This window comes from Salvelinus fontinalis, chromosome 15, assembly GCF_029448725.1.
Source record: "Salvelinus fontinalis isolate EN_2023a chromosome 15, ASM2944872v1, whole genome shotgun sequence".
NCBI lineage: Eukaryota > Metazoa > Chordata > Actinopteri > Salmoniformes > Salmonidae > Salvelinus > Salvelinus fontinalis.
Window position 1 is genome coordinate 46,980,593 of NC_074679.1, and position 24,325 is coordinate 47,004,917.

Below are 24,325 nucleotides of genomic sequence, written 5' to 3' on the forward strand. Positions count from 1 at the left end.
ACAACAATGCAGTTAAGAAAATATTTACTAAATAAACTAAAGTAAAAAAAATAATAGCAACACAATAAAATAACAATAACGAGGCTATATAGAGGGGGTACCGGTACCGAGTCAGTGTGCGGGGGTACAGGTTAGTCGAGGTAATTTGTACATGTAGGTAGGAGTAAAGTATTGTATGTAGATTGATGAGGAAACATTATTTTTTTTTTAAAATACATTTTAGAATAAGGCTGTAACGTAACAAAATTCGGAAAAAGTCAAGGGGTCTGAATACTTCATCCGAATGCACTGTATGTACAGCTGACATCACCGTCGTTTCAGAATACACTCACATTTAAGGGGATCAGGTTGAGCAGGGCACATACGAGTAGTTATTTGGGATGCACAGTTGTAGATCAGGGATTCTGCACAGTCTGACAGTGATCAAGTCAATCGTCAACAAAGTTTCTAGCAGCAGCATTAGGCCACACTGAAGCTATTCATTCCTCACAGCCAATTGACTGCAGTTCAAACCTGCTACTTCAGCCATGCACCATTGTTATGATACTAAACAATAGCCTTGCTTCGGATGGCTGATCTGAGAGTGAACCACATAGCACACAGGCTTAGACATGGTGGGTGAGCTCGTCTCTGTGGCCATTACTCTATCCATCCCTCTATCTCCATTTCTGTCTGCTCCATTCCTTCACTCTCCTGTTCTCCCGTCCTTCTTCAACTTCGCCCTCTCTCTCCCATCCGCGTGTGTGTGTTTATTCTCCTCTTCCTCTCTTTTCACTTTCTCCATCTTAATCCAAACTGTCCCACTTTCCTAAAATAATTCTTCCCATGGGACCTTGCTCCGGGCAGCTCTGTAACAGCAGGACACCATATGTGGCTCGTCTCTTTCACATCATTTCTAAAACACATATCCTCTCCCTTCTCTAACTTCTGCCGTAAACATCTCCAGCCCTGAACAACCAGTGATAATATTGATAATATTGTTAAGCTGAACCTACACACTCAAGAAACTAGATTTTGAGTCACTAAGAGGGAGTAATAAATCAGTTTCCTCATAATTGCTGGATCTGGGAGGCAATAATTAGATTGTGGTTGGGGGGAAGCTGCCACAGATACTCAGTCACGCTACGCAGACGGTTTTAAACCACTCACTCTAACAAAGGTGTGAGGGTTGTAACTTGGGTTCACAACTTGTCATCATCCACTGAATAGCAGAGGCTTGAGTGTCCCATTGGAGTGTGTGTATGCCTGTCGTGGTGTCTGTGGGAGGGTCCCTTTGCCTGTGTGTGTTTGTGTGTGTGTTTCTACAGGTGTGTGCGTGCCTGTGGGCCCTGTGTACGACCGTCCCTCCCTCTAAGTGTCTCCGAGTGTGTGAGGCAGTGTGTGTGAGGGAGAGTAGGCTCTGCACAATCATTATAAACAATATCGGAATCAGACAGCAAAGGGTCCGGTCCTGAGTGTAAACATCCTGTGTGTAAGAGACACATACCCTCTGGATGCCCCCACCTCCTCAAAACCTGCTGCCCTCAACCCGCCCTACACACATAAACAGTACGTCAAGATCGCCGCCTCAGCTCTGACGTTGATTGACAGACATATTGGCCAATATCAAAGTGCAATAGAACATGGGAATATCACATACAGTATCAGGGGTTCCTCAAGGGTTCTTTGTGGAACCATGATGACTCAAGAAACCCTTTGAGCTCTTCGATGGTTCTTTACAGTTCATAAAAGGTTTATTTGCTCTTTTGGTGATGAGTAAAATGTAGGGGAGGTGGCTGATGACAATGTTTTGGGGCGTAGTGTGAGCACAGCTCTTTTTGTGCAACCGTGAGTGAGAGTGTCGTTCCAGTTGATCTAATCTGTTGTGTTACACCATTCTGTAAGACCCTGGCCAGTGATGTGGCTTGTGAAAGACTCACGTATGGCCTTGTGTCAATTGAGGACAGTTGACTAAATCAGCCAGGGACCCCCAGCTGTTCCAGAGGTAGCTCACTTGGTTGAACTAGCCAATTAACACAATAATAACACCTATGGAAATGTAACAATATACTAGGGCTGACCAGAATTTTAAAAAACAACCTGTATGGTTCTACAAAAGAATTTACAAAAGAACCGTTCAGATTTTTTATAGAACCAACCTTTCTCATTCTCCATAAAGGTTCTATAAAGAACCATAAAAAGAGGGTTGTAACTATAGCAGAACTCTTTTCCGCTATAGTACATAGAACCTTTTTTACTGTTTCTTTATAGAACCTTAGGAAATGGTTCTTTATAGCTCAATACAGGTTCTATTTAGAACCTTGTGACCATGGTTCTTTATTGAACCTTTAAGAAATGGTTCTATATAGCCCCCAAAAAAGGGTTCTGCCTTGGTTACAAGAAAAATAACCCCAATCTGATACTATTTAGGAGACGTGTGTGTGTGTGTGTGTATCAGAGTCACCTGTGCAGTTACATGCTGGGTAAAAAGACAGTATGGCACTCACCTTAGTATTCTTTATCCTAACCAACTTGTCCTCCACCTGCACAGCTAGCCTCCCTCCATCCACACCTTCCCTGTGAAAGACAGAGAGATAGACATTGTGTTAGTATACTTTCATTTTTATAGTTTCACGCATTTGCCCACATTAACTACACATTATAATCGCCCAGTCAGGGGGTATATTGGGGAGACGGGTAACAGACGCGGGGGAAGACGGAAAGTCACGGTGGACAGACATGACCACAAACTGGTGGTCCTCTGTCGCTGTTAGTAGAGCCTGTAAAGTCAGGATAGTGGGTTGAATTCCTGGAACCCCCCCGTACATAAAATGCATGTACACATGATCGTCAGTCGCTTTGGATAAAAGCGTCTGCTAAAATGACATGTATTATTATATATTAACTGAGTGTGAGAGGTAATAATAAAACAAATGAGGTGAGACCATGTCCTTCATTCATCGGTTCTTCTGATCTACCCACGTTACTCAGGCAGGATGGCTACATGAGACCGATCATTATTATATCAGTGCTTGTTACAGAGACATCATTCAATCTGTACTATCTTCTCAAATGCCAGATCACTCTGTTTTATGTCCTTTATTTTTGTGACTTTTAAAGGAGGAGGGACTGCAGACAAATCTAGCTAGTGCTACTTGAGAGGAGTGACATGAAACTATTACATGGTGTCAAAGACAAACCCCAAAATCCCTGAATCAGAGTTGGAAAATACTGTCCAGTTCTTATTCAAAAGAAAACAGTCCAAACGGGCCCTGCAAAGAGTCCCTCGGGTAAGAAAGCTTGAGCCATTCCTTGGACAAAAGCCCATGTGTGTGTGTGTGTGTGTGTGTGTGTGTGTGTGTGTGTGTGTGCTCCAGCTGCTTGTTCTGGACACATATGATGCAACAGAATGAAATCAGAGGTTGTAGAAGAGTAGAGCTGAATGAGTTTAAAACTCCTTGAGCGATAAATGGGGGATTGCAACAATGAGGGACACTGCAATAGTACAAATTACTTCTCTGTCCTTGGTCTGGGTGTGTGAGGCGGGGTAGATAAATCAGACAGGGACTCTGTTGGAAGTTGTAATAAGCACATGCTCCACCACGTGGGATTCATTTTGCCAACCCCAGCAGCCCAACCCAAAACCACGACAACCTCAAGAGAGACGGCTTCGAACCGGGGTTCGACCAGCATGAATGGAAGGAGGAAGGAAGGAGATGGAAAATAAAATGAGGCCTCTTCTGTTTTGACACAACCGGAACTATTTCTCAAACGGATTGACACTTTGTAACATACGCTCTCACTCTCCAAAGGGTTCACAACATACTGTAGCCAATTGGAAAGAGTCGGATTGGCTGTCAGTAGGCAAAGGATAGATTACGTAGGGCCCTATTAGTCCTTTGAGAAACATGTAACGGCTTGGGTTCTCCTGTTATCTCTGTGTCACAATGCAAAGCCTGAATGATGGCAGGACAGCTACAATTAAACTGTACCGAAGGGCAAAACACTTTCCATTAACACATGAACACACACACTGCACAACACACACACACACAACAGCACCAACTCAAATCCCTGTAAAAGACACAACCAGGAACCATGTATTTGCATGACAGTGAATGTTACCTATTAAGTCCCCTTTTGTAATGCAAAGCGCAAGAGAAGGATTTAAAACAACCAATGATGTTCAGGCAAAGACGTTAAAAAAATGCTTTAAAGCTAGGCCTATGTTGCTTGGCCAAATGCAATGGCAAAATACAGCTAACTTAAATTTGATTTAACTGTACAACCCCACCCCCCAAGCATCCCAAAGGACCTTTAACTCGACATACTGTTGTAATTTGGGCTAATAGGCGGGTGCTTGTGGGGCACAACACTTACTGCACTAGTCTAGCTACCCCAATAAAAAACATTTTTATGCCGCTGTAAAATAGACCAAAAAAAGTTTTCCCATGAGTGTTTCACCAACAAATGTTGCTTGCTAGATTGTGATATGAGTGATATAACGAAAGGGATACGTATTCTGTAGAAGGCAGCACACAAATTCATTTGTTCTAACACTGTAATTACACTATTGTTGTTACTGTGGCATATAAATTACTACTTTAGTAATTGCATAATAATGGAGTGAGTGGAGCCAATAGATTTTTCAAAATGTCAACGTAAATGTTTTTATTCTGACAGTGTAGCCTGCCCCATGCATGCTGTCAGTGGCTTTTCAAGAAGTAACTTGCAAACTGAGACCGAGGGTGTATGCACAATACATAAAGCATGCACATTTAAGGCATATAGGCTACCTACATCGCATCATCATGACATTAAATACGTTGTATCAGAAACTAGAGCTGGAGCTGCCCAATTCAGTCCAATTCCCATGCGTAGTAACACTGACAACACACAACAGCAGAATAAATCCCAACTATTGTCATCTATTCTAAAAATTATCATTTGCATAATGAAGCAAAGCTAGTTAGTAGTCCAACTTTATTGACAGTGAACTTAGAATAGAAGAGAAACAGGGTGAATTTACCTTGCGTTGAGAGGGCGAACTCGAATGGCGACTTTCACGTTTGCCATAGTTCCTCTCTTGGTAAAGGCAACTCGTTAGGATATAAACACCACTTAATAATTACATTCACCCGTTATTAAAACGGGAAAATGTGTATTCACCGTCCGTCACTCAAGACATTTCTCACGATAAAGAGCCTCTTCGTCCCGACGCTCAACCGACAGCGGGACACACTGAACGCAACTTCCTGCTGGCCTGGAGTCTCAGCCTGGCGAGTCTGTGTAGAGACCGAGTGAGGCGGAGCAGCTCAGGGGATGCTTGCCTTGCCATTAGAATACATGGGGCATATACGATGTCACAAGTGCATTACATTCCCTCATGAAAATGTGTTCATACAGCAGGCCTACAGTGACAAAGTATGAAAAATGACAGATTGAAAAGGAGGCCCAACCAAAGAATACATCTTTATTATAGTTCAATATGTGAGAGGCAGCATGCGAAAATGTAAAGTTTAAAAGCAGCAGACAATCATGGTACCATTAAGTCCAACGTGAACTAAACAGTATTACAAATGCACAGAAAAAGCATCCATGAACACACAAAATCACCAGTGACGGTTAAAGGCATTGTGCTTCTGAGACTAACACATATGACTACATTATCTGTGAACGTTTATAAATGACAAAATTCCTTGGCCCAATAACAAATCATCCCCCAGACAGCCCTTGCTGAATGCTGACACACACAGTTACAATAATCCTTTCAGACCTACATATGTTTACGGCAGTAAGGTTCGATTAAGGATTGGTTTCTCATGTTTTTGTTGTCCATTTTTGATTTACTAGCATCTGTACATCAAGTTAATTATTATTTTATTGATACTGCACCCCTCGTCCTCAGCCTTCTGGTACACCCTTCCCCCTGGCCTATGGCTCCACCACTGCTCCCGAGGAGCAGGACTTTTTGGTTCCCATTTGCACCTCTAAAACAGGACGGTGTCAGCCGGTCCCTACCGCATCCCTTTGGCCCTAACGATGTTTTGCGGCTAGGGCTTGGTCTGAACTGACTGTGGCTGGCTGTGCAGATGAGTGACGTTCCAGGTGATGGTCTCCTCTGTTCTGTACACAATGGCTGTTCATCTCAAAGCGGTCTGTGTGTGTTTAACATCTCAGGAACCTAGAACGGCACTATGGACTGACTGGCCAGAGTAGTAGAGTTCAGCTACACCTGTCAGTGACATATGTCTTCTAACAGACTGGGCAGTGTTGGCCAACAGAGCATGTGTCTCTCAGAGCTATGTGTTTTTTTGTCTAGATGGTTAGTTGGCTCCCTCTACAGGTTGTGGTGAGACCTGCAACATGTCCATGTGGTTCTGAAGTTCAGGCGGAGGAAGGGCTGTGGTGGAAGAGGACTGCTGCTGGATCTTCTCTATGAATTCCTAAATAGTGAAAAGAGAGATAGTTATTCACAAGCAGTCATAGAGTGTATATGTGTCTTGAACAGTTGTCAGGTTTCGCTTGACTAAATTATTTTTGAACAATTATTACAATGAGCACAACAGATTTCCTGTTCCATGCAGTGCAGAGGAGGCAGACATGTTTCAAGCACACAAATCACCGTTGGCCAGGGTAACTGTGACAGCTTCCTCCAATGAGAGACCACTTCTTTCTCTCCCAGAATCCCCCGCTCTACCAGCTGTCTGACCAGGAACAGGAAGTTGTCCCACTGTAGAGATATGACAGAGAGCATGCTGGTTTATCTGGGGGGGGCATAAAACCTGAGCTTCACATACTCGCGTCTACAGAATTGTCCCTGAAATAAGGTTGACATAATTACATTTACATGTAGGTAATTTAGCAGATGCCATTTTCCAGAGTGACTTACAGTAAGTGCAAAGGTAGGTAAAACAACCACATATCAGTCAATGCAAGTCATTTCTTCAATACATACACTACCGGTCAAACGTTCAATGGTTTTTCTTCATTTTTACCATTTTCTACATTGTAGAATAATAGTGAAGACATGAAAACTATGAAATAACACATATGGAATAGTATAGTTGAGATTCTTCAAAGTAGCCACCCGTTGCCTTGATGACAGCTTTGCACACGCTTGGCATTCTCTCAACTAGCTTCATGAGGCTTCACCTGGAATGCATTTCAATTTACAGGTGTGCCTACTTAAAAGGTTAATTTGTGGAAATTCTTTCCTTCTTTCCTTGAGGCAATCAGTTGTGTTGTGACAAAGTAGGGGGGTATACAGAAGATGGTCCTTTACCAAATAGGGCTAAGTCCATATTATGGCAAGAACAGCTCAAATAAGCAAAGAGAAACAACAGTCCATTGTTACTTTAAGATATGAAGATCAGTCAATACGGAAAATTTCAAGAGTGCAGTGGCAAAAACCATCAAGCGCTATGATGAAACTGGCTCTCATGAGGACCGCCACAGGAATGGAAGACCCAGAGTTACCTCTGCTGCATAGGATAAGTTCATTACCAGCCTCAGAAATTGCAGCCCAAATAAATGCTTCACAGAGTTCAAGTAACAGACACATCTCAACATCAACTGTTCAGAGGAGACTGTGAATCGGGCCTTCATGGTCGAATTGCTGCAAAGAAACGACTAAGAAAGGACAACAATAAGAAGAGACTTGCTTGGGCCAAGAAACACGAGCAAAGGACATTAGACCAGTGGAAATGTGTCCAAATTGGAGATTTTTGGTTCTAACTGCCGTGTCTTTGTGAGACGCGGTGTGGGTGAACGGATGATCTCCGCATGTGTATTTCCCACCGTAAAGCATGGAGGAGGAGGTGTGATGGTGCTTTGCTGGTGACACTGTCTGTGATTTATTTAGAATTCAAGGCACACTTAAACAGCATGGCTACCACAGCATTCAGCAGCGATACACCATCCCATCTGGTTTGGGCCTAGTGGGACTATCATTTGTTTTTCAACAGGACAATGACCCAACACACCTCCAGGCTGTGCAAGGGCTATTTGACCAAGAAGGAGAGTGATGGAGTGCTGCATCAGATGACCTGGCCTCCACAAATCACCCGACCTCAACCCATGAGTTGGACTGCAGACTCAAGGAAAATCAGCCAACAAGTGCTCAGCATATGTGGGAACTCCTTCAAGACTGTTGGAAGAGTATTCCAGGTGAAACTGGTTGAGAGAATGCCAAGAATGTGCAAAGCTGTCATCAAGGCAAAGGGTGGCTATTTGAAGAATCTCAAACATGTTTAACACTTATGGTTACTACATGATTCCATGTGTTATTTCATAGTTTTGATGTCTTCACTATTGTTCTAAAGTGTAGAAAATAGTGAAAATAAAAGAAAAACCCTTGAATGAGTAGGTGGTCAAAAACTTTTGACCGGTAGTATACATATTCTGCTTCAACTACATACAGCTGAAGTCGGAAGTTTACATACACCATAGCCACATACATTTAAACTCAATTTCACAATTCCTGACATTTAATCAAAGTAAAAATGCCCCGTCTTAGGTCAGTTAAGATCACCACTTTATTTTAAGAATGTGAAATGTCAGAATAATAGTAGAGAAAATTATTTATTTCAGCTTTTATTTCTTTCATCACATTCCCAGTGGGTCAGAAGTTTCCATACACTCAATTAGTATTTGGTAGCATTGCCTTTAAATTGGGTGAAACTTGTCAGGTAGCCTTCCACAAGCTTCCCACAATAAGTTGGGTGAATTCTGGTCCATTCCTCCTGACAGAGCTGGTGTAACGGAGTCAGGTTTCTAGGCTTCCTTGCTCGGACTGAGGTCAGGGATTTGTGATTCCCACTCCAATACCTTGACTTTGTTGTCCATACACCATTTTGCCACAACTTTGGAAGTATGCTTGTGGTCATTGTACATTTGGAAGACCCATTTGCGACCAAGCTTTAACTTCCTGAAGGATGTCTTGAGATGTTGCTTCAATAAATCCATCTAATTTTCCATCCTCATGACGCCATCTATTTTGTGAAGGGCACCAGTCCCTCCTGCAGCAAAGCACCCCCACAACATGATGCTGCCACCCCCGTGCTTCATGGTTGGGATGGTGTTCTTCAGCTTGCAAGCATCCCCCTTTTTCCTCCAAACATAACGATGGTCATTATGACCAAACAGTTCTATTTTTGTTTCATCAGATCTTTGTCCCCATGTGCAGTTGCAAACCATAGTCTGGCTTTTTTTAATGGCGGTTTTGGAGCAGTGTCTTCTTCCTTGCTGAGCGGCCTTTCAGGTTATGTCGATATAGGACTCGTTTTACTGTGGATATAGATACTTTTGTACCTGTTTCCACCAGCATCTTCACAATGTCCTTTGCTGTTGTTCTGGGATTGATTTGCACTTTTCACACCAAAGTACGTTCATCTCTAGGAGACAGAACTCCTAGCGGTATGACGGCTACGTGGTCCCATGGTGTTTACACTGGCTTACTATTGTTTGTACAGATGAACGTGGTACCTTCAGGCGTTTGGAAATTGCTCCCAAGGATGAACCAGACTTGTGGAGGTCTACCAATTTTTTTTCTGAGGTCTTGGCTGATTTCTTTTGATTTTCTCATGATGTCAAGCAAAGAGGCACTGAGTTTGAAGGTAGGCCTTGAAATACATCCACAGGTACACCTCCAATTGACTCAAATGATGTCAATTAGCATATCAGGAGCTTCGAAAGCCATGACAACATTTTCTGGAATTTTCCAAGCTGTTTAAAGTCACAGTCAACTTAGTGTGTGTAAACTTCTGACCCACTGGAATTGTGATACAGTGAATTATAAGTGAAATAATCTGTCTGTAATCAATTGTTGGAAAAACTACTTGTGTCATGCACAAAGTAGATGTCCTAACCGACTTGCCAAAACTATAGTTTGTTAACAAGAAATTTGTGGAGTGGTTGAAAAACAAGTTTTAATGACTCCAACCTAAGTGTACGTAAACTTCCGACTTCAACTGTATACACAAAACATAAACCAAGTAGCTATGCACATGTAGGCTATACTGAGACGTACCTGTGAGTCGCTGGCCATGAGGACAGCACTGAGTGTCATTTCTGTGAAGAGCAGGTGGAGGGGGGCTGATGAACAGTAGTCTCTCCCCCAGAGGAGGATCAACTGCTCCAGCAGGGCTTTGATTGAACAGCGTACCCTTTGGACTGGGGAGTCTGATAGTACTGGACCAGGAGACACTGTCCTACCAGGAGACACTGTCCTACCACATTCCTCCTGGGGGAACACCATGGGCAGCTCCCCTGAAACTGTGCAGACACACATATAAACAACTTCAACATGATAAACATTAGGTCTCATCTGGCTTCATTCCATAATGTATATGCTGTAGCCAACCCTTGTCATACAGGACATGCATTGAGGGCCTGATAACAATGGAGGTCTTGGCAACAGGCAAATGAATGTACACAGTGTACAAAACATTAGGAACACCTTACTAGTATTAGTTGCACCCCCTGTTTCCCTCAGAACAGCCTGAATTTGTCGGGACATAGTGTCAAAACCGTTCCACAGGGATGCTGGCCCATGTTGACTCCAATGCTTCCCACAGTTGTGTCCAGTTGGCTGGATGTCCTTTGGGTGGTGGACCGTTCTTGATACACACGGGAAACTGTCGAGCGTAAAAAACCCAGCAGCGTTGCAGTTCTTGACACACTCAAACCAGTGCGCCTGGCACCTACAACCATACCCCATTCAAAAGGCACTTAAATATTTTGTCTTGCCCGTTCACCCGCTGAATGACACACACAATCCATGTCGCAAGGCTTTAAAATCTCTCCTCCCCTTCAATCTACATTGATTAAAGTGACATCAATAAGGGATAATAGCTTTCACCTCCTTCTCATGGAGAGAGCAGGTGTGCCTAATGTTTTATACACTCAGTATCTCCCCTGACCTGGTTTCTAGCCACAGTCCCAGCTCTTGTAATCTTACCTAGCTTACAGGCTAGTAGGACGGTGCAACGTATCAGCATCTGTTCAGGCATTGGGAATGAGAACTGTGAAGTAATAGGTAGGAGGGAGAGGGGAGAGAATAAATACAATCAAAAACAAATTTGCAGTATACGTGTCTAGGTCTGTGGCGGTCATGACATTTCGTCAGCCAGCAACTGTCATGCAAATAACTGCTATTCTCACGTTTATTTGACCATTATTTAACAGACACGTTTAGCATCTCCAAGCCGGCACGCATACAAACTGCTGGTGGTGGCAGTTGAAACATCTACAGTGCATTTGGAAAGTATTCACACCCCACATTGTTACGTTACAGACTTATTCTAAAATGGATTAAATACACCTTTTCCCCCTCATCAATCTACACAAAATACCCCATAATGACAAAGAGAAAACAGGCTTAGATGTTTGGCAAATGTATTAAAAATAAAAAAACAGAAATACCGTATTCAGACCCTTTACTATGAGACTCGAAATTGAGCTCAGGTGCATCCTGTTTCCATTGATCATCCTTGAGATGTTTCTACAACTTGTTTGGAGTCCACCTGCGGTAAATTAATTTGATTGGACATGGTTTGGAAAGGCACACACCTGTCTATATAAGGTCCCACAGTTGACAATGCATGTCAGAGTAAAAACCAAACCATGAGGCCGAAGGAATTGTTCGTAGAGCTCCGAGACAGGATTGTGTCGAGGCACAGATCTGGGGAAGGGTACCAAAAAATGTCCCCTCTGTGGACCTTTTAGAAGGACACCCATCTCTGCAGCACTCTACCAATCAGGCCTTTATGCGGAAGCCACTTTAGTAAAAAGGCACGACAGCCCGCTTGGAGTTTGCTAAAAGGCACCTAAAGAACTCTCAGACCATGAGAAACAAGATTCTCTGGTCTGATTGAACTCCTTGGCCTGAATACCAAGAGTCACGTCTGGAGGAAACCTGGCACCATCTCTACGGTGAAGCATGGTGGTGGCAGAATCATGCTGTGGGGATGTTTTTCAGCGGTAGGGACTGGGAAACTAGTCAGGATCGAGGGAAAGATAAACGGAGCAAAGTACAGAGAGATCCTTGATGAATACCTGCTCCCGAGTGCTAGGAAACGAGGTCTGGGGCGAAGGTTCATCTTCCGACAGGATGACCCGTTAGCACACAGCCAAGACAATGCAGGAGTGGCTTCGGGACAAGTCTGTGAATGTCCTTGAGTGGCCGTGCCAGAACCCGGACTTGAACCCGATCGAACGTCTCTGGAGAGACCTGAAAATAGCTGTGCAACGACGCTCCCCATCCAACCTGACAGAGCTTGAGAGGATCTGCAGAGAAGAATCGAAGAAACTCCCCAAATAGAGGTATGCCAGGCTTGTAGCGTCATACCCAAGAAGACTCAAGGCTGTAATCGCTGCCAAAGGTGCTTCAACACAGTACTGAGTAAAGGGTCTGAATACTTATGTAAAAGTGATATCAGTTTATTTTTAATACATTTGAAAACTTTTCATAAACCCTGTTTCTGCTTTGTCATTATGGGGTATTGTGTGTAGATTGATGAGGGGGGGGAAAACAATTGAATCTATTTTAGAATAAGGCTGTAACTTAAAAAGTGAAAAAAGTGAAGGGGTCTGAATACTTTCCAAATGCACTGCATTTATTTTAGGGTTAGGCAGGTCTAAAAAAACAACATTAAAATGTATTTCATAAGAACAACAGTGTATTCTGAGTCGGCCTAATGCACGTTATCTGGCCATGCCAATGGCAGCCTCGGCTGTAGGTAGTCTGTTAAATGATCAAGATATGCTTATAAATCCTGTGCCATTATTTAATATGATTTTATAGTAAGAACATAATGTACCTTTTCCCCCCGTTCCCGAGTGAGTGCGCACTACGCATTTGAAGCGGCTATGTTGAGAGTAAAAGTGATCATTTGAAACAGGTCCTATACACTAGATTTAGAGTTACTTGGCAACTTCAGTTGTGAATGATACAAACCTTAGAAAAGACATGGGCGCTCCCGGGTGGCGCAGTGGTCTAGGGCACTGCATCGCAGTGCTAGCTGCGCCACCAGAGTCTCTGGGTTCGCGCCCAGGCTCTGTCGCAGCCGGCCGCGACCGGGAGGTCCGTGGGGCGACGCACAATTGGCCTAGCGTCGTCCGGGTTACGGAGGGTTTGGCCGGTAGGGATATCCTTGTCTCATCGCGCTCCAGCGACTTCTGTGGCGGGCCGGGCGCAGTGCGTGCTAACCAAGGGGGCCAGGTGCACGATGTTTCCTCCGACACATTGGTGCGGCTGGCTTCCGGGTTGGATGCGCGCTGTGTTAAGAAGCAGTGCGGCTTGGTTGGGTTGTGTTTCGGAGGACGCATGGCTTTCGACCTTCGTCTCTCCCGAGCCCGTACGGGAGTTGTAGCGATGAGACAAGATAGTAATTACTAGCGATTGGATACCACGAAAATTGGGGAGAAAAGGGGATACAATTTTTAAAAACTTTTTTTTTTTAAAGACATGGGCTGCATGATGCGATTATAGGGTATTGATGATTTGAGAAAGTTGCACAAAAAAAGCTGGCGCTCTGTTCCTTGGCTCAGGCTGAACATGCCGTGTCTCATCAAGTGATCATATTTTCACTATTCTAAATGTAATCTTGTCTTCACTATTATGTCAAATTCGTTTTAAGTTAGAATTGGCCATTATCAAATGGGCAGAAACAGAGGCATGGGGGAAAAAAAGACATGTCATCCGTTTGCACTCGAATAGTGAATGTAGGCTGCGCTTTCCTGCGGTTCCTTTAATGCTGGGTAGGCTACTCCGGTTTTACAGTAGAGCAATGTGCTTAATATCAGCAGCTGAGAAATAAATATATTAGCACTAGAGAGTTGGGATCCTCCTCTTTTTAGCAGCAACCATCAAAACTCTGCTTTCACACTGGATTGCATGTAGAAATGTCTGGACTCATAAGAACACTTATTTCACTACACGCGTCAACCTGTTTGAGGAGCAGCCTCTCGCTGCGCGACAGGTGATATTCCACCTAAACTCTGTATGCCATGGGCTCTCTAACCCAGTTCCTGCAGCTACCCTGTGCTTAATTTGGGAAACCAAGCGAAATCTGTTCACGAACATCGATACTAACATGTTTAACCAACGAAACGCATTTCATTAAACTGTTGACAGCCCCTGTATCCGCGTGCTCGAGAAAGTATTGAAGGAGAGAGAACAGACGGAAACGCATGGTGGTGAGATATTAATTTTGATAATATTTTTTAAAATACCCTATTAGTAGGCTATTCAAGATCAAATACAAATTCACTATAATTGTAGGCTAACTATACTCCGTAAGTGAATGAACATCACCTAGGCCTATACCTTCTCTCCCAGACTCATAGATAGAAATGTGGGAGCGTAGCATAAGGTAACCAGTCCATCCAGTATGCATAATAATACAGTCCACACTCAAAGGTGATTACTAGAGTTTTGGAGTAGCCTATAGGCTAGACAATTATGTACCAAAGACATCTTAAATCTTTTTTCTTTTTTTTAAATGTTTTTTAAAATGTTTTTCTACCGTGCGTAATATGCGGTAGGCTATATAGGCCTGTTGGATAATGGCATTTTACTTCAGGCTTTATACAGGCCTATGCATAAGCTTTAATATGCCAATGGGTGTTCTACATGTGATGCCTTGCATTAATCATCACCTTGGAAAGCGCTGTCCATTTTGTTGTGTTTGGCTTTGAAACAACATCCACAACGACCATGTTTTCCACTCAGTTTCCACCTGTTGTTGAACTACTTTCTTCAAAGTGATCGATCACAGTGAGGTCAAACAATGTAGAGTAACAGTGAGTTTTAAAAGCATGACACTGTTTTGATGAGATTTTCCATTGTATTTGCATTGATGTCAGACTGGTTAGAGGAACAACAGAGACCTGAGTACCAGACCATTAGTGACCTGATGATCGCTAGAGAGTTGGGTACTACCAACGCATCAGTGCCATTCATGTCAAAGCGCGTAGGAGATTACCGTGACTCAAACGGTCACGTGGAATTTTGACTGCGGTCACGACTGCAGGTGTGGAGGTAATACTGTCACCGCAACGGCCCAATGCAGGACCTCTATCTGCACCATAAACCCATGTTCATTGTGGGAGTATAAAGCATGTGTTAATCAGGACCAAGGTGACAACAGCCTGCGGTACCTTTTTGCAGCTCAGTGCGTCTCCTACTTTGCCCAGTAGAGCGTTCAGCTGTAGACAAGTCAGCACCTCCTTTTCAGACCTCGGGCCTACTGCAATACTCAACACCTCCTGTAGGGGGCACAATCATCCTCTTTTATATCATTATCAATAAGACTGATTCACCAGAGCGGAACCTCACATAATATACCATTAGTCTGAAAGACGTATGATTGATTTTATGCTATCTATCAAAGTCAAATCTAATTTTATTGGTCGCATTCACATATTTAGTGAATGTTTCTGCAGGTGTTGCAAAATGCTTGTGTTCCTAGCTCCAAACGAGTGTCTATGATAACGATAGCATTGTATCCTGGTATTCTACATTCATTAGAACAGTACCTTAATCTCTACCAGGACATCAGATGGTAGTGGTGCACTGTGGGGGCAGTCTGGGGGGCAGGACGTCGCAGCCTCCTCCTTGCCATTGTCCCGTTTTGGGGTACGTGACTGCTCCTGGGTAACTGCTGCAGCTCCCGTTTTAGCCCCAAGACCAGAACCAGAACCTTCCACACCACTAGCCTCTGGGCTGGGAAGAGACTTCATCACACGGTCAAACTTCGTTTTCCACTCTCGCTTGACCAGGGCTGTGATGTTGGAGGTGAGCCAGCTACAGGCCTTCTCAGTGGCCAGGCGCTTGGTGATGTTCTCCGACGTAGTGAGAACCTGGCGGGAGAGACAATGCATGTTAGCATCGTCAGCAAGGACTGATTTTGCTATAGCTATTTTATTACGATTTTTTTTTTATACCATGAGTGTGAAATGCGGTTGTCTCACCTAGTTATCTTTAGACCGATGCACTAACTGTATGTCGCTCTAGATAAGAGCGTCTGCTAAATGACTAGCATGTCAATGTAGACAAGAGTTAAAAGAGCAACGCTGAATAGACTTACAGCGGGAGACGTCTCGTCAGGAAGAAGAACCCGGATGGCTTCTGGACCCTTCTCACTGCAAAACCTGAACGCACAAGAGTCTATAGTCACGCCCCATACACACCTGGGTTTAAAATAATACCATAGGCAGGGCTTGCACTTTAGGGACCATTTCATTGGCAAGCTCCATGAATCAAGTATATAACCACAGATAGACGAAGCCATGTGTACCTGGTAGCTCTCTCCAGAGCCTCCTGGCCCCCGTCACAGAGCTGAGCACAGATGGAGTCGTTGAGTATCAGAGGGTTGGCCCCTGGTGAGATCAGCCCCTCCCTCAGCAACCGCTCTCCACCACAGACCAGTTCACACACCAATGTGACCCTGCAACACACACAGTCACATGAGGATCCTACATGTATCAACACAGACACCTACAAAACAGTGGATACGTACTATCACTACATTACATACAACGAGTGTACAAAACATTAGGAACACCTCTTTCCACGACATAGGCTGACCAAGTGAAAGCTTTGATCCCCGTATTGATGTCAACTTCAATCAATCTGGATGAAGGGGAGGAGACAGATTAAAGAAGGATTTTTAAGGCTTCAGACATGGATTCTGTATGTGTCATTCAGAGGGTGAACAAGCAAGACAAAAAGATTTATGTGCCTTTGAACGGGGTATGATAATAAGTGCCAGGCACCACGGTTTGAGCATGCCCTGGCAAATTGAGGCTGTTCTGGGGGCAAAAGGGGGTGCAACTCAATATTAGAAAGGTGTTCCTAATGTTTTGTACCCTCAGTGTATACTGTACACACACACACGACAGTACCCACTTCATGTGTTTGACACAGTTGGATCCCACCCTCTCAGCTACAAACTCCACCGTTCGTCTGAGAGATGGAGGCTGGTTATGGAAGAAGGCTTGCTCCAAATCCACCTTTACAGACAAAGGTAACAACAAGGTGAAACCAACGTGCTTCTAGAGACACATTTCTTCCTGTTAGGTACGCTTTGCTGGAAAGAGGAGAGATGGTAAGAAAGATAGGAGGAGAGTATCACATAGGCACTTAACCACTAGGCCAGCTACTCCTAGAACCGTACCTGTAGTTTCTGCTGTGACCTGGTGGTGGTGGGGGTTCCTCTCAGCTCAGCAGAGGTAGGGGTGATTTTACGGATGAGGCCTCCACCCCTGGCAGAGCTACCGGCCACAAAGGCAGCGAGGAGCTTACGGAACTCACCTGAAAACAGGAGATAGAACAGATAATCAAACAACTCTACAATTGTGAGAACACCATTCGGGGCCCCTGCAGAAGACGTTGCACACAAAGAAATAGAATAACTATTGTCTATTGCCAGGGTTGGGGAGGAACGGATTACAAAAACAACTAACCCGTTACCAGAAAAAATATTGTAATCAGATTACAGATACTTTTGAAAAACTAGATTACTTTGAAATTCAGAATGGATGTTTGCGAGAAAGAAAAAAAACTTTGACACTTCTGTTGTTTTCTCAATGACATTCAAATCAACATTGAAAAAAGGCGCAAGCTTAGGTTTGTTCCACCTGAGTGACTCGGCTACAGTCCAAGCTATGTCTTCCAATGGTGCGACTGCTGTCGGCATCCAAAGATTATCCAACTTGAATAAAGGCTTGGAGGTAAGGCCGACAGCAGGGGTGTAGTCTACGGCGATACGGATATCACTTATTACTGATATCTACATAGTGCACTGATGTGAATCACACTGCTACTCTCTGATTTAGCTATTTGCACCTTACGGATTGTGGATGGCTGTTCACAAATCTAAATGTGTATTTGATAGGCAGCTTTAGGAAGTTAAAGCTGCCTATCAATCATTCTTCTTGAAACCAGTGGACAGCCAGTGAAAAATGTGCTCTTGCAACAGCTGCATAGTGCGGATCCCAGCCTATGGAATAAAAGTGGGTATTTTATTGCTCAATCTAATTCATGCTGATAAAAAAACAAATCCATAGGCCTAATGGACACATGCTCAAACTCGCACTTTTGATAGGATAAAAAAATGGGCAATCTGTAGTTGCTACATACATTTTTGGACTTATAAATTATATCAATGTAAAGATATAATTTAATGCAGTAAGTGATGGTTAGAAGAAGCCTACATAACCAACCAATAAAGTAAAATTTGACATCCATATATGGCCAGCTATGTATACATTAACATTGATTTATTCTGCGATAGATGTCGTTCAATTGGTAACATACATTTTTGTCTTCTTAAAATGAATCTCAAGTGGAAAGTAATCTAAAAGTAACTGAATGTAATCAGATTACGTTACTGAGTTTGGGTAATCCAAAAGTTACGTTACTGATTACAATTTTGGACAGGTAACTAGCAACTAACGGATTACATTTAGAAAGTAACATACCCAACGCTGTCTATTACTATAAATGACTCATTTGATTTCTATGGATGTACCCACCCAGGAAAGGACAGCAGGTGTAGAGGAGCTGTTGGTCCACTAGGGGGAGACAGTCCTAAAAAAAAAAAAAAAAGTTCATCAAAACTCATGAAAAGACTGTGACATTTCGCCTTCAATTTTAATTGAGAAGAGCCATTCCAGTTTACTCACAAGTCCCTGGACGTTGGTCTGGCTCTCCTCTAGCTCTACAGCTACAGTGAAATCAGCACTGAAGAAAAGCTCCTCCGGGATCACTGGGATCTGGAATAGCCAGCCAAGAACAGCCACCATGAGAAGCTGATTCAGGTAACACACCTCTCCTTCTCTGGACAGCACCATCCGCCTAAGAGACACACACACACTGGGTCAGGACTTCAGATCACGAGAGAGAGAGACGGGGAAGCAGAGTGGAAAGGGAGAAATAGAGGGAGGGAGAGAGATGGGTAGAAAGAGAAAGGGAGAAATGAAGGAAGAAACTGGAGACAGGAAGAAGGTAGAAGGAGAGAGGAGGAGTGAGAACACATGCAAGAGAGAGAGTGAAAGCACTAAAAAAGAAGAATGATAGAGAAAGTAACACACACCTGTATAGGCTGAGCAGCAGTCCCAGAACGGTCCTGTAGCAGAGGAGGAAGGGACCGGTGAAGTCCAGCATGGAGAGGAACTCCACCAGCCAGGGCACAGTCAGGATGGTCCGTCTCCTACGAACACAGCTACGCAGGACCGCACACACATCCAGCACAGACATACTCTGAGAATGGAGGGAAGGAAAAAGCACAACGGAGGGAAGCCACAATCTGGTAAGAAACTAGTACTTTACTGACTTGTAATAAAATTGTTCTCTTCTGCGGATGGATGAAAACATATGCCTCTTCCGACCAGAGTGAGGGTCAGTGACATTTCAATTCATTCATTTCTGGTTTGAAGTCTACTTCCTGAATTGCTTCCACAGACTACTATTCCAAGTCTGGCGCCACAGTACCTTGCTGCGGAGGGTGGCGGCAGCCTCCTGTATCTCCCTGGAGGGCCTCTCAGAGGTCTGGTACGGCAGGAAGGAGATATAACCCAGGAACTTAGCTAGGAGACGAGCCAACAGCAGGACGGAGGAGAAACGCTGCTTCTCGTCCTGTGAGAGAGAGAGAGATGAGGTGGCACAGAGAGAGGGCGAGAGAGGAGATATGGGAAAGGGGGATATTAAAACAAGAAAACACATTGTCCACCAAGCCCCATTCTGAATGAGGTGAGAGATCTTGCACCCGGTCTACAGAGTAATCAGTGCTGACTTGCTGTTCCATGTCTCCCTCGCCCTCGGTACTGGAGACCACAGGAGCCAGGACGGACACCTCGTCCAGCTGGAGGAGCTGCTGACACAGACTGTCCTTCAGGTGCTGGTTCAGCTGGCAGCTAGGACAGAGAGGTAGGGTTACGGGTAGACGTTCACCCAAATGACAAATCAGGATACTTCCGCATCGGTATAGATCTGAGAACAATCAGTCCGTATAAGATTGCCGCAAAATGCACAGGTGGTGTTTAACACTGCAGGAACCCGATCAATATGATTTGACAACATGGTCATCTGCAAAATGCGACTGCATTGTATCCAAGCTGGATCACCACTGTCAACCTCACCAGCTTGCGGTCTTTAGGAAGTCCCTGAAGAACTCCTGGTGTCCTGGGAAGGCAGGTGGAGGACAGGGTCCCAGAATGCCTTGGGGCTGGATCAGGCGCTCCTCCAGACGCTTTAGACGCCCCAGGCTGTCTGCTCCCAGCATGCCTAGCAGGTCCGCGTCGGGGGTGTCGCCCGGGGAGCCCAGAGCACGGGGACCTTTACACATCTAGATGGAGAGAGGGGTGTGAGCGAGAGAGAGAGCACGCGTGTGTGTGTGTGTGTGTGTGTGTGTGTGTGTGTAATTGCACCATCCCAATTCCATACCTGCACCAACTGCTTGAGGAAGAGTCTGGCGAAATGGGAGTGGTTTCCAGTGGAGTTCAGTTGACTCACCATTCCTCTGAAAGGAGGAAGCACAACGGTACCACCATTATAACATGACCAATAACTAGGCCTACTCCTATAAAAAAAAGACATCACATTTTGCCGGAACCAGAGCCCTTTTTTTTTGTCCAGGAACAGGCTTAAACTCGTTCTGTGAAACTGGCCATTCGTTTGCTACCACTAGTATTGGTCTTACCTGACCCTACTGCCTAGTTCAACTTCAAACTCCCATTTAGGTTCCTTGTGGAAGTCTTCCCACTCTCGCAGCACCTCGTAGAAAATATCCCTCTGCTTCTTGAAGGTGTGGAAGGCCTTGTCACTGCTGAAGTTGGAGCGGTTGTCAGTGGCAGGCTGGAACGGGACAGAGTGGATGAAGGTGTCCACAGAGGGCGAGACCTGGAAGGGAACAGAGGGCTGGGCTCAATTACATTTCAATTCATTGCTCTGCGATTAGGAACATTTGAATTGCTGTTTACTTCGGAGTTGACTGAAGAGAACGAAAGATGAGTGTATTAGTGCTCTTATCATGTTGGGTTATGTACCTTGGCTGTGCTGGGGTCCTGGGCCAGGGTCAGTCTGTTCCTCAGGGATGGAGAGAAGCAGCTCACCCTCTCGTTCTCAGCCAAGAGACGCAGGGTGTCCTTGTCCAGGTGAGACACCAACCTGACACACAAAACACAGTTTTAACCCTCATTTCGCCAGGTTGTCACATTGACGTCAAATGACCTCTTTTACAAGGGAGACCTAGCCAAGAGTGCAGGTCCGGTACAAACACATATGGAGCCAGACTATCAAAGGATTCAAATCTTAAAATGTTCAGTATAACATGCCCATAAAGAAGGAAGAACTCACTCAAACTGATTCTCCAGCACCCTGACAGAGAAGTAGACACAGTTGTGCACCTTGCTGAGGTAGCCTCTTTCCAGGACATCTGAGTAGATCAAACACAACAAAGGGTTAGCAGAGTCATATTGTCACCAGTAAAACCTGAATTAACCCATACATTGAAATAAATACGTCTGACCTGAAAGAAAGAATATTACAAAACTCCATCCATACTGATTACTGGTCATGTTAAAGAATCTCCACCTCTCACCTAACGTCCCCATACTTAGATCCTTGTCCTCTTCCTCTGTGACGGCCGGTGTTCTAGATGTCAGAAGCTGCAGCACAAAGAACAGCTCCAGGAACACGTTGGGAACTAGGTTCTCTGTCAGAAAGAGATAGACCAAAACACAACATTAGAATCTTCACCAGAATTAATGTTATGACACCAGTAATTTAAAAAAATTATCATAATCGCACTAAATGCACATTACTTCGACTAAAGTACTTAAAATCTTACACAAAAGCAGATTTCCAAAAGAAGACATTTTGATTATATAGCTAGCTAACCCTAGCCTGGTCACAGATCTGTGGTGCTTTCGTGCCAACTTCTATGATCATTGCAGACAGCACAAAGATATCTGGGACCGTCACAAGGACCAGGTTAACCCCCCTCTAGCACGAAACACTGTCTCCCCCTACAGGTGATGTACCAGAGATGCAAGTGCAGTAGAGGTCAGCCAGAAGGTCCAGTTCAGAGGTCAAGGTGACTTTAGAGGGGTCAGGACACAACCCCTGGATGACAGGTGTCATTTTGGAGCCTGATACCGGCCGGAGCACTGACTGGGTAGGGGTACAGGGGTCCAAAGAGGTGGGTAGAGGGGAGCCCACCTGCTGGGCTCGTTTACACCTACAAGAAACAAGTAAAAGGTTGAAAATGACAGCAAAGGAACAAATGAGATAATTGAGATTGACAGAGGTAGAAAAAGGACTGGTTTCATGATCCCAAATAAGACTACTCCTGGATTTTAAAAACACTTTCAGTTGAGTTGTTCCATTAAAAAAAAATGTTGTGCAGGATTTGGCTGACTCTGTTTGGGAAATCAGTCCTAGAAGTCTGGATAAAAGGAAAAGAGGTGTGTGTTATAATGGTGACTGGCCTTCTTAACCCACTTACTTCACTCTCTTTAGCAGTTCTCTCTCCTCCTGCAGACTGAGAGGGGGGCTGCCCACATTCAGGGCCCCAGTGATGCTCCCTTCGATGGCACCAGTGACTGCCTCTGGGACTGGGGGAGGGCTGGAGGGCCTGGTGCTGAACGGGGTGGAAGTGAAACAGGTCTTCGGTCTGGAGTGCGGCCGCTCTGCACTGACTGGGGTTGGGTTGATCCTCCGAGATGGTTTTGTATGCAGTCTAGTGGAGAAAGAAGTGGGGGGGGACAGAACAGTATGATAAAAATAACATTGTTGTTTATTGTTTTGGTTGAAGTAAGACATTTTTGATTGATCTCTTAATTCACAGGTGAGACGTTTCATTCAGTGTTCTGAAATTCAATTCAAGGCATAGAACAGAACTCACGGTGGTGATGCATGCGACATCCCCATAGGTGGGAAGTCTTCCAGATTGGTTAAGTTCAGCTGGACCAGCGTTGTCGTCGGAGGTGACACAGCAGTGTCACCCATTTTATTAGCCCCTCCTCCCCTTCCCTTCCTCCCACCACCCTCAGATCTTCCTGGCCCCACCTCCTCAGTCTGGAACACACCACGCCCCCCACCCTGCCTTCCCATCCCGGCACTCCTCCTGCGGCCACGCGGCGGCTGGACCCCCAGGCTGAGACTGTGTTGGTGCTGGAGCTCTGGAGGTGACGGCATGAAATCCCCCAAACTGGCTCTCTGGTCGGAGCGGCGCTCTGAGGGAGTGTGCCTGGAGGTGGAGGCTGGAGCAGGGCTCCTGGCTGAGCTGAAGGAAGGACTACTGAGGGCACTGATCTCACCCAGGTAGTGGGAGCCAGATGGGGGGTGGGTAGCATCCCACTCAGCCCCAGGGGACAGGGAGGGAGTGGAGGAGAATAGCTGTACACGGCTGGCGCTACGAGGACCGGTTCCAGGTCCGGTAGATCTGCAGCCCCCCCTGCGCTCACTGGAGAAGCCTGGCCCCTGCTGAGAGGGCTGGGAGACCCTGGGGTGGCTGGGGGTCTTGGCGGGTGTGGCAGGGCCATGGGTGAGGGCGGAGCAGCTCTGCTCTCGCAGGAAGTTCAACAGGAAAGGAACAAACTCCTGTCTTTCAATCTTCAGTGGCTTACACCATGCCAAGCTGTCACTGTCCTGTTGTGACAATAACAGTAGGAAGAATATATGAGAACATCTCAAGAATATCTAGCTACATAACGTTAACTAGCTAACGTTAGCTAGTTATCTTGAAGTGGTCATCGTTAGCAATACTTTCCTAAAGAACTAGCTACGTTAGTTGATGACCTGATTTACATCATTCTGAAGATGATACGACAGGTAGCGAGCTGCCAGTTGACTAGCTGGTAAGCTATTGATTTCATAACAGTTAGCTAGCAAACTGACTAGCTAGCCTAGTTTCCATATTGAAAACAGCAGGTGAGAGAGCAGTGGAAAAGTTTTGTTTACATCCGTTCCACGATGACATTTCGCAGGGCATGCAAAACTATTGAAACCAGACCCCACGAAATCCACTTAATCTCGGGTTTGCATTGTCACTTACCCCGTCGTGTTTTAGCCATTCGACGGCCTTGATAGCTTCCACTTCCTTCTGCAGCAGCGATTCCAAAAGAGCCGCCATTCTGGTCTGAGCAGGCGCTGTCTGGCACTCTGCCTGCTGCTTGGAGTTGGGGGCGGACCAGAATGGGAGCAGGCGCGCGAATGTTGCTACCGCATTGCCCTGGGGCGCGCTCCAGAAATAGGACAACATGTCTACTTCAGTCAGATCACTTTCTGTGACTGACAAGGCAACGTTGAAGTGCAAACAAGCACTCAAACGGGAACCTG

At 45.0% G+C, this 24,325-nt stretch overlaps 2 protein-coding genes across 2 annotated transcripts in view; both read right to left on the bottom strand.

Annotated features, from left to right (window-relative positions):
* LOC129812071 (stAR-related lipid transfer protein 9-like) overlaps nucleotides 1-5,250 on the bottom strand; it is a 62,950-nt gene extending 57,700 nt beyond the window's left edge. The window contains exons 1-2 of the mRNA XM_055864012.1: nucleotides 5,009-5,250; nucleotides 2,487-2,556 (exon numbers count right to left, since the gene is read on the bottom strand). Of these exons, the coding sequence (XP_055719987.1) occupies nucleotides 2,487-2,556; nucleotides 5,009-5,055 (117 nt within the window). The 5' untranslated portion in view covers nucleotides 5,056-5,250. The remainder of the gene's footprint in view (nucleotides 1-2,486; nucleotides 2,557-5,008) is intronic.
* A 182-nt stretch (nucleotides 5,251-5,432) lies between these two features.
* cdan1 (codanin 1) lies at nucleotides 5,433-24,263 on the bottom strand. Its single transcript, XM_055864013.1, has 25 exons — nucleotides 24,042-24,263; nucleotides 22,890-23,635; nucleotides 22,491-22,724; nucleotides 22,027-22,223; nucleotides 21,585-21,698; nucleotides 21,341-21,419; nucleotides 21,031-21,151; nucleotides 20,685-20,884; nucleotides 20,429-20,504; nucleotides 20,125-20,330; nucleotides 19,779-19,899; nucleotides 19,478-19,621; nucleotides 19,080-19,246; nucleotides 18,670-18,841; nucleotides 18,520-18,574; nucleotides 17,160-17,296; nucleotides 16,892-16,995; nucleotides 16,281-16,430; nucleotides 16,071-16,134; nucleotides 15,520-15,843; nucleotides 15,142-15,249; nucleotides 10,940-11,003; nucleotides 10,010-10,254; nucleotides 6,605-6,712; nucleotides 5,433-6,425 (listed from the first exon to the last, which is right to left on the bottom strand). Exons 1-25 carry the CDS (start codon nucleotides 24,246-24,248, stop codon nucleotides 6,306-6,308), a joined length of 4,263 nt encoding a protein of 1,420 aa, XP_055719988.1. The 5' UTR covers nucleotides 24,249-24,263; the 3' UTR covers nucleotides 5,433-6,305.
* Nucleotides 24,264-24,325: the final 62 nt, after the last annotated feature.

Coding starts and splice junctions, on each gene's coding strand:
- cdan1 (XM_055864013.1), bottom strand. CDS start 24,248: ATGTTGTCCTATTTCTGGAGCGCGCCCCAGGGCAATGCGGTAGCAACA. Junction 15,844..16,070: donor CTGACGAGACGTCTCCCGCT/GTAAGTCTATTC, acceptor CTCTCCCGCCAG/GTTCTCACTACGTCGGAGAA. Junction 15,250..15,519: donor ATGTCCTGGTAGAGATTAAG/GTACTGTTCTAA, acceptor TGCCCCCTACAG/GAGGTGTTGAGTATTGCAGT.